Below are 9,728 nucleotides of genomic sequence, written 5' to 3'. Positions count from 1 at the left end.
TAGTGTAATTTTGCGTAGCAACAGTTGAATCTGTCAGTGTAGTTACCTGTCTGAGCCCCTGGGGGCGCTACAGGTGACTGTGGGGAGGAAGCTGGTCGGGGCATGGGGGCCTGGGAGAAGGGGTCTTCAGGAGGCCCACTGAAGGCTGAGGCGATCTGGGTACACAACGAGCTGATGCTGTCCCCSTCTCCCTCCATCTCCGGGACTGGACATGGAACACAAGAAAATAAAATTTAAAACGTTTTACCTTACCGTATTTCACCTTACCGTATTTTCAACATACTAGGGTTGTTGTCATTTCATCCTGACTGTATTTAAATGTTTAGCTGGTTAATTAGTAACGTTAAACATAACAATAATACTGTGATAGGTGTTTCTATTTGTCCTATTTCACACAATGTTTGAATTAGAAATGGTGTTTTGTTGCATACCCCAAATCCCTGAGACACCTGCAGAGAGTTGGGGGTCACGGCCAGTGTCAGGCCTCGATAATGACTTCACTGGAGCAATTAAAGTTCCTTGTTCACCCCACCGCCCCATCGGCTCCGGGATTCAAACCAGCAACCTTTTAGGTTAATGGCCCAATGCTGTAATGTCTCGATCACACCGCCGACGTTGCGTTTTCGGTACACCAGACAAACATTAATTTCTAATGGAACGCTGCATTTGCCTTGAAGAGGTAGTTGCAGTGGGTTCGGTGTGGTTGTATGTGTTTGACAGAAATAGTAGCAGAAYGTGAATGTTGAAGCGTTGGGACACATATCCAGTAAAGGGATTACATCGTGAACAAGATGGCGCCGAAGAACATGGCTGACGTTTTACATTCTCCCAACCAATTGTGCTATTTCGTTTTTCTTTTCTTTTTTTTTTGCATTTCGTGTAACTTATTATTTTTTTTTTTACTTATTGTGTACATAATGTTGCTGCTAACGTCTCTTATGACCGAAAATAACTTCTGGACATGAGAAAAGCGATTACTCACTGCGGACTGGAAGAAAATTTTTCCTTTAACGAGTCCGACTGGAATAGGCCCAGATCCACGCCTTTTACGTGAAGAAAAGACGCAGGAAAAAGGGCCGCAGATCGGGGATCCTTCTGAGAATCGGGAGGCGAGCGAGTAAACTCCCATTGCCATCCGTTCTTCTTGCTAACGTGCAGTCATTGGAAAATAAAAATGGATGACCTACGATTAAGATTATCCTACCAACGGGACATTAAAAACTGTAACATCTTATGTTTCACCGAGACGTGGCTGAACGAAGAAACGGACCATATAGGGGGGATTTTCAATGCACCGCTAGAACAGAGACGCTACCTCTGGTAAGACGAGGGGTGAGGTGTGTGTGTCTATAACAGCTGGTGTGCGATGTCTAATATTAAATAAGTCTCGAGGTATTGCTCACCTGAGGTAGAGTACCTTATGATAAGCTGTAGACCACACTATCTACCAAGAGTTCTCATCTGTATTATTCGTAGCTGTCTATTTACCACGACAGAACGAAGCCGGCACTAAGACCGCTCTCAACCAACTATATAAGGCCATAAGCAAAGAAGACAATGCTCACCCAGAGGCGGCTGTCCTAGTGGCCGGGGACTTTAATGCAGGCAAACTTAAATCAGTTTTACCACATTTTTACCAGCATGTCACATGCGCAACCAGAGGGGGAAAAAAACCCTAGACCACCTTTACTCCAGAGACGCAGACAAAGCTCCCCTTCCCTCCATTTGGCAAATCTGACCATAATTCTATCCTCTTGATTCCTGCTTACAAGCTAAAATTAAAGCAGGAAATACCAGTGACTCGCTCACTACAGAAGTGGTCAAATTACTCGAAATACTACACTACAGGACTGTTTTGCTAGCACAGACTGGAATATGTTCTGGGATTCATCCAATGGCATTGAAGTGTACACCACCTCAGTCATCGGCTTCAACAGTAAGTGCATCGACGACGACGTCCCCACAGTGACTGTATGTACATATCACAACCAGAAGTCATGGATTACAGGCAACATCAGCATCGAGCTAAAGGCTAGAGCTGTCGCTTTCAAGGAGCGGGAGACTAATCCAGACTAATCCAGACGCTTATAAGAAATCCCGCTATGCCCTCAGACGAACCAGGATTAAGATTGAATCCTACTACACCGGCTCTGACGCTCGTTGGATATGGCAGGGCCTTAAAACTATTATGGATACGAAAGGGAAACCCAGACGTGAGCTTCCCAGTGAAGCGAGGCTACCAGACAAGCTAAATGCCTTTTATGCTCGCTGAGGCAAGCAACACTGAAGCATTCACGAGAGCACCAGCTGTTCTGGATGACTGTGTGATAACGCTCTCAGTAGCCGATATGAACAAAACCTTTAAAAAGGTCAACATTCACAAAGCAGCGGGGCCAGACAGATTACCAGGACGTGTACTCAAAGCATGCGCTGACAGCTGGCAAGTGTCTTCACTGACATTTTCAACCTCTCCCTGACCGAGTTTGTAATACCTACATGTTTCAAGCAGACCACCATAGTCCCAGTGCACAAGGAAGCGAAGGTAACCTGCCTAAATGATTACCGCCCCGTGAGACTCACGTCTGTAGCCATGAAGTGCTTTGAAAGGCTGGTCATGGCTCACATCAACAGCATCCTCCCAGACCAACTCCCCTCAGGTGTGTGTACTTAGTTTCTTGCTGTACTCCCTGTTCACCCATGACTGCGTGGCCAAACACGACTCCAACACCATCATTAAGTTTGCGGACGACAACAGTGCTAGGCCTGATCACCGACAACGAGGAGGTCAGAGAACTGGCAGTGTGGTGCCAGGACAACAACCTTTCCCACAATGTGAGCAAGACAAAGGAGCTGATCGTGGACTACAAGAAAAGGAGGACCGAGCACGCCCCCATTAACATCAACAGGGCTGTAGTGGAGCAGGTCGAGAGTTTCAAGTTCCTTGGCGTCCACATCACCAACGATCTATCATGGTCCAAACACACCAAGACAATCGTGAAGAGGGCACGACAAAACCTTTTCCCCCTCAGGAGACTGAAAAGATTTGGCATGGGTCCCCAGATCCTCAAAACGTTGTACAGCTGCACCATCGAGAGCATCCTGACTGGTTGCATCACCGCCTGGTATGGCAACTGCTCGGCATCTGTCCGTAAGGCACGACAGAGGGTAGTGCGAACGGCCCAGTACATCACTGGGGCCAAGCTTCCTGCCTTCCAGGACCCTCAGAGGAAAGCCCATAAAATTGTCAGAGACTCCAGTCACCAGACAGTTTTCTCTGCTACCGCATGGCAAGCAGTACCAGAGCGCCAAGTCTAGGACCAAAAAGCTCCTCAACAGCTTCTACCCCCAAGCTATAAGACTGCTGAACAATTAATCAAATGGCCACCGAAAAATTTACATTGACCCCCACCCCTCCCTTTTGTACACTGCTGCTACTCGCTGTTTATTATCTATGCATAGTCACTTCACCCCCACCTACATGTACAAATTACCCCAACTAGCCTGTACTCTCGCACACTGACTCGGTACCGGTGCCCCCTGTATATAGCCTCGTTATTGTTATTCTTATTGTGTTACTTTTTATTATAACTTTTTATTTTAGTCTACTTTGTAAATATTTTCTTAACTCCTTTCTTGACTGCACTGTTGGTTAAGGGCTTGTAAGTGGCATTTCACTGTGGGTCTACTAACTGTTTGTATTCGGTCGCATGTGACTTAATAAAGGTTTAATTTGATTTGTTGACTCCAGAATTTCTTACGCAACATTAATGCAATGGATGGTCTGTTCTGATGGGAGCGGTAAACCTGCAGGCTCCTGCTACAGGCACTGGAGGCTACCTGCTACAGGCAACCTGGAGGCTTACCTGCTACAGGCAACTGGAGGCTACCTGCTAAGGTAACCTGGAGTGCTACTGCTACAGGCAACCTGGAGGTCTACTGCTACCAGGCAACCTGGCGGCTACCTGCTACAGGTACGCTGGAAGGCTACTGCTACAGGTAACCTGGAGGCTACCTGCTACAGGAACTGGAGGCTACTTGCTACAAGGCAACCTGGAGGCTGACTGCTACCAGGCACCTGGAGGACCTCTACATTGGTCAACCTGGAGGCTAACTGCTACAGGCAAACCTGGAGGCTACCATGCTACAGGCAAACAATGACTAATGTAAAGGGGCAGTAACCGTGGATTTTTCATTGGGGAAGTCGACTTCCTCTGCGTGGTAGTAGGGCAGATCGTTTAATGCCTGAGGGACAGCTTGTGGCCGTTTGAAGGTAGAGAGTATGTTGTTGAGTGGCAGGGAACTCCTCTGAGAACCCTGTCTGGCCAGGGCCTCTCACTGGAGCGTGGTCGGCGGGGATAACCTGGGGGTCCTGGGTGCTCTGCCCATGCGCGGGGAAGGGGGAGGAGAGGGGGGACGGGGGCCCTGGTAGATAGGGGCGCCAACAGCCAGGTTCAACCCACCAGGCTGGGGCCGAGGAAGAGAGGGCATTGCGGACTTGACATCACTCGCTCGCTGTGGGAAGAGGAAGAAATGAGTAAAGGGACAAATTACATCGCATCATGTAGACCAGCGGGTCGGCACAGGCGCCGCAAAAGTTAAGTTTAAGTGTTTGGTTCAAAAAAGAACAGTAAAAAATCCCCATGGTATTCAGCAAAGAAATGAGGGAAATGGTAGAAAATATGTGTTTTTATAGTAGGTGCCCACAATATAAAGAGCAAATGTGAGTACGTCTGAATGTACTCGTAGGTATAAATAGTTTCAATATAATTCTAGCTAGTTTGTATTGCAGTGTAATTAATGCTTGAATTATGCTCCAGCTCCCTGTTATCTCTATCTCTCGGTTCAGTTAATTGTTGTCTGTGTGTCTCACCTCATTGTGTAGTACGCTGGGCCTACGATACAGTAAAACACACCCTTTCTTGTCCTGGCCAACTGCGGTACATGGCTCTGTTCTCGCTCCGCGGCTGTCCTCGTCGCCGTGGGGTAATTGTTCGGATCAGCCCTCCCTGGTGAAGTGTGTTCTGTTGGCGTCGGAAGGTTTGTGCCCGGTGGTAATTCAGCCTTTTACACTCGTCCTTCTTTTTCTCTTTTCTGTTTTTTTCCTTCTCAGCCTGGCAGCGAAGGCACAGCCCACCATGCGGACTTTCGTGGTTCAGAAACGCATCCGTTCGTTGATGGAGAATTATCTCCTTAAAAACGTTAAAGTAACATGTTAATAAACAGCCGACGCGGGCTCAGGTTAGGGTCTGGTTCAGGGGTTAGGGTCTGGTTTAGGGGTCTGGTTCAGGGTTTAGGGTCTGGTTAAAGGGGTTAGGGTCTTGGTTCAGGGTTTAGGGTCTGGTTTAGGGGGTTAGGGTCTGGTTTAGGGGTTAGGTCTGGTTAGGGGTTAGGGTTCTGGTTTTGGGGTTAGGGTCTGGTTTAGAGGTTAGGTCTGGTTTAGAGGGTTAGGGTCTGGTTTTAGGGGTTATGGCGTCTGGTTTAACGGGTTTAGGGTCTTGGTTTAGAGGGTTAGGTTTGGTTCAGGGGTTAGGTCCTGTTCAGGGTTGGTCTGGTTTTAGGGGTTAGGGTCTGGTTCGGGTTTAGGGTCTGGTTTAGGGTTAGGGTCTGGTTTAGGGTTAGGGTCTGGTTTAGGGGTTAGGGTCTGGTTTAGGGGTTAGGGTCTGGTTCAGGGGTTAGGTCTGGGTTTAGGGGTTTAGGGTCTGGTTTAGGGTCTAGGGTCTGGGTTCAGGGTTTAGGGTCCCTGGTTTGTAGGGGTTTAGGGTCCTGGTTTAGGGGTTAGGGTCTGGTTTAGGGGTTAGGGTCCTGGTTCAGGGGTTAGGGGTCTGGTTCAAGCGGGTTAGGGTCTGGTTTAGGGTTAGGGTCTGGTTTGGGGTTAGGGGTCTGGTTCAGGGGTTTAGGGTCTGGTTCAGGGTTAGGGTCTGGTTTAGGGGTTAGGGTCTGGTTTAACGAGGTTTAGGGTCTGGTTTAGGGGTTTAGGGTCTGGTTTAGGGTTCGGGGTTGTTTAGGGGTAGGCGTCTTGGTTAGGGTTAGGGTTCTGGTATTAGGGGTTAGGGTTGGTTCAGGGGTTTTAGGGTCTGGTTCTAAGGGGTTAGGGTCTGGTTTAGGGTTTGGGTAGTCTGGTTTTAGAGGTTAGGGTCTGGTTTAGGGGTTTAGGGGTTGGTTTAGGGGTTAGGGTCTGTTTAGAGGTTGGGTCGGTTTAGAGGGTTAGGGTCGCTTCAGGGGTTAGGGGTCGGTTTAGGGGTTAGGGTCTGGTTCAGGGGTTAGGGTACTGGTTCAGAGGGTTAGGGTCTGTTTAAGGGTTAAGGGTCTTGGTTTAGGGTTAGGGTCTGTTGGGGTTTAGGGTCTGGGTTCAGGGGTTAGGTCTGGTTTAGAGTTAAGGGTCTGGTTTAGAGGTTAGGGTCCGGCTTTAGAGGGTTAGGGTCCGGTTTAGGGGTTAGGGCTGGTTTGGGGTTAGGTCTGGTTTAGGGTAGGGCTGGTTTTAGGGGTTTAGTGGTCTGGTTCAGGGGTTAGGGTTGGTTTAGAGGTAGGGCGTCTGGTTTAGAGTTAGGGTCGAGGTTTAGAGGTTAGGGTCCGGTTCAGGGGTTAGGGTCGTTCAGGGGTTAGGGTCCTGGTTCATAGGGGTTAATGGGTCTGGTTTAGGTTTAGGGTCTGGTTTAGGGTTAGGGTCTGTTGGGGTTAGGGTCTGGTTTAGGGGTTAGGGTCTGGTTTACGGGGTTACGGGTCTGGTTTAAGGGTTAGGGTCTGGTTTAGGGTTAGGGTCTGTTTTAGGGGTTAGGGTCTGGTTCCAGGGTTAGTCTGGTTGAGGGGTTAGGGTCTGGTTTAGAGGTTAGGGTTCTGGGTTCGGGTTGGGTCTGGTTCGAGGGGGTTAGGGGTCTGGTTTAGGGGTTAGGGTCTGGTGTTTAGGGGTTAGGTCTGGTTTTAGGGTTAGGGTCTGGTTTCAGGGGTTCAGGGTCCTGGTTTAGATGCTACGAGTTGGTTTAGGGGTTAGGGTGCTGGTTTAGGGGTTAGGGTCCTGGTTCTAGGGTTCGGGTTGGTTTAGGGTTTTGGGTCGTGGTTCAGGGGTTGGCTTGGTTAGTGGGTTAGGGTTGGTTCAGGGGGTTAGGGTATGGTTTAGGGGTTAGGGTCTGTTTTTTAGGGGTTAAGGGTCTGGTTTAGGGGGTTAGGGGTCTGGTTTACGGGGTTAGGTTTGTCTGGTTCAGGGGTTAAAGGGTCTGGTTTAGGGTAGGGCTGGTTCAGGGGTTTAGGTCTTGGTTCAGGGGTTAGGGTCTGGTTTTGAGGTTAGGGTCTGGTTCAGGGGTTAGGGGTCTGGTTTAGGGGTTAGGGTCTGGTTTAGGGGGTTAGGGTCCTCGGTTTAGGGGTTAGGGTCTGGTTTAAGAGGTTAGGTCTGTTTTCGGGGTTAGGGTCTGGTTCAGGGTTAGGGTCGTGGTTTTAGGGGTTAGGTCTTGGTTCAGGGGTTAGGGTCTGGTTTAGGGGTTAGGGTCTGGTTTAGGGGTTAGGGTCTGGTTAGCGGGGGTTAGGTCTGGTTTAGGGGTTAGGGTCTGGTGTTGGGGGTTAGGGGTTGGTTTCAGGGTTTAGGGTCTGGTTGAGAGTTAGGGTGTTGGTTTATGGGTTTAGCGGTCTGGTTTAGGGGTTAGGGTGGTTCAGGGGTAGGGTCTGGTTCAGGGTTAGGGTCTGGTTAGGTGGTTAGGTCCTGGTTTTAGGTGGTTGGGTCTGGTTCAGGGTTCAGGGTTGGGTTGGGTTTAGGGGTTAGGGTTGGTTCAGGGGTTAGGGTTCTGTGTTTAGGGTTAGGTGTCTCGGTTATGGGGTTTTAGCGGTCTGGTTTAGGGAGTTAGGGTCGTGGTTTAGGGGTATAGCGGTCTTGGTTTTGAGTTGGTTAGGAGGTTAGGTGTCTGGTTTAGGGTTAGGGTCTGGTTTTAGGGGTTAGGGTCTGGGTTATGGGGTTTAGGCGTTGGTTTAGGGGCTTAGTGTGGTTCAGGGGTTAGGGTCCTGGTCTTCAGGGGTTTTAGGGTCTGTTTCAGGGTTAGGGTCTGGTTCAGGCGGGTTAGGGTCGGTTTATGGGATTAGGGGTCTGTTCAGGGGTTAGGTCTGGTTTAGAGGTTTTAGGGTTGGTTTTTAGGGTTAAGGCACGGGTTTTGTGGGGTGGCCCTCTTTTTTTTTTGTGGTTGGGTTTGTCGATGGGGTTAGGGTGTGGGTGTTAGAAGGTTAGGGTTCTGGTTATCAGGGGTTAGGGTCTGGGTTTTGGTGTCTGGTTGGGGTTAGGGTGGTTAGGGGTTGTGGTCGGTTTGGGTTAGGGTTCTGGTTAGAGGTTAGGGTTTTGGTTCAGGGGCGCTTTAGGCTGTCTAGGTTTAGGGGTTTGGGTCTGGTTTAGAGGACTTAGGGTCCGGAATATTTGATTGGTCCTTTAGGGTCTGGTTTAGAGGTAGCGGGTGGTTTAGGGGTTTAGGGGTTGGGTTAAGGTGGGGTTAGGCGTCTGTTCAGCGGTTAGGGTCTGGTTTAGGGGTTTGAGGTCTGGTTTAGGAGGTTAGGGGTCTGTGTTTAGGAGGCTATCAAGAGGGAGGACTGTTTTCGTTTGGGTGGTAGGGTCTTGGTTTAGGGTGTAGGGGTCTCTGCTTTTAGAGGTTTAGGGCAGTTCGTGGTTTACCCGAGGGATTAGCTGAAGGGGCTGGTATTATGAGGGTTAGTGGTCTTGGGTTTTAGAGGTTAGGGTCTGGTTTATTGAGTGCGTGGGTCTGTTTCTAAAAGAGTGGGGGTTTTAGGTTTGGTACTTGGGTTAGATTGGGATTTAAGGGGTTAGGGTCTGGTTTAGGGGTTAGGGCTAGGTTTAGGGGTTATGGGTCTGGTTATCGGGAGCTCTTTAGATTTATAGAGGTTAGGGCTCTTGTTTAGGCGATCTTTGGTATTAGAGGGTTAGGAGATCTGGTTTAGTGGGTTAGGGTCCTGGTTGCGGAGATATAGGGTGGTATATAGACTTAGGCTGTAAGAAGGTCCTCCGGTTTTACTGAGGTTAGTGCGCTGTTCAGCTTGTAGCTAAGGTTTAATGGGTTCTGGTTCAAAGATGGGTTATGGGTTGGTTGCAGGCCGCGGTTAGGGTCTGGTTTAGCGAGGTTTTAGCGAGTCTGGTTTTAGAGGGTTAGGGTCTGGTTAGCTGGTTAGGGTCCGGTTTATGAGCGAGGTTAGGGTCTGGTTTACGTGGTTTTAGGGTCCCTTGGTTTCAAGGGGCTTAAGGCGAACTAACTGCGTGTGTAGAAGGTGTGGAGGGTCCTGGGATCAGGGGTTAGAGGGATCTGGTAGTTCAGAGAGAGTGGGTTAAGGGGGTCTGGTTTAGGGGGTTTGTTAGTGGTCTCGGTTCATGGGTCTAGCGGTTCTGGTTTAGTTGAGGTTAGGGTCCTGGTGGTTAGGGGTTAAGGGTCTGGTTCCAGGGGTTTAGGGACTCTGGTTCAGGGTTAATAGGGCTTGGTTCAGGGTAGCGGTCTGGTGCAGGGGGTTGGGGGTGTGGTTGGGTTAGTGTCTGGGTTCAGTGGTTGTCTTTTGTAAGGCGTCTGGTTCATGTATCCGGAGTCTAGGGTTATCGGCTTTAGGGTGGTCTCATGAGGTTTCGGTTTAGTCATTTGGTGTTAGTGTAGCTCTGGTTCAGGGAGTTTAGGTGTCTGTTGGGCAGCACTTCGGGTTAGGGTTTTGGTTCTAGCTAAGGTAGGGTCTGAGTTCAGGGTGTTAGGCGTCTGGTTCAG

The 9,728-nt window shown here is 49.5% G+C and overlaps 1 protein-coding gene across 1 annotated transcript in view; it reads right to left on the bottom strand.

Moving 5' to 3' along the window:
- Nucleotides 1-9,728, bottom strand: part of numb (NUMB endocytic adaptor protein) — a gene marked incomplete at its 5' end in the record, with an annotated part of 14,355 nt that overhangs the window by 3,563 nt on the left and 1,064 nt on the right. The window contains one exon of the mRNA XM_024140274.2: nt 47-205. Coding sequence (XP_023996042.2) covers nt 47-205 — 159 coding nt within the window. The remainder of the gene's footprint in view (nt 1-46; nt 206-9,728) is intronic.

This window comes from Salvelinus sp. IW2-2015, unplaced genomic scaffold, assembly GCF_002910315.2.
Source record: "Salvelinus sp. IW2-2015 unplaced genomic scaffold, ASM291031v2 Un_scaffold2074, whole genome shotgun sequence".
NCBI lineage: Eukaryota > Metazoa > Chordata > Actinopteri > Salmoniformes > Salmonidae > Salvelinus > Salvelinus sp. IW2-2015.
The sequence above is the reverse complement of the archived record's forward strand: the minus strand, read 5'-3'. Positions and strand labels throughout refer to the sequence as shown.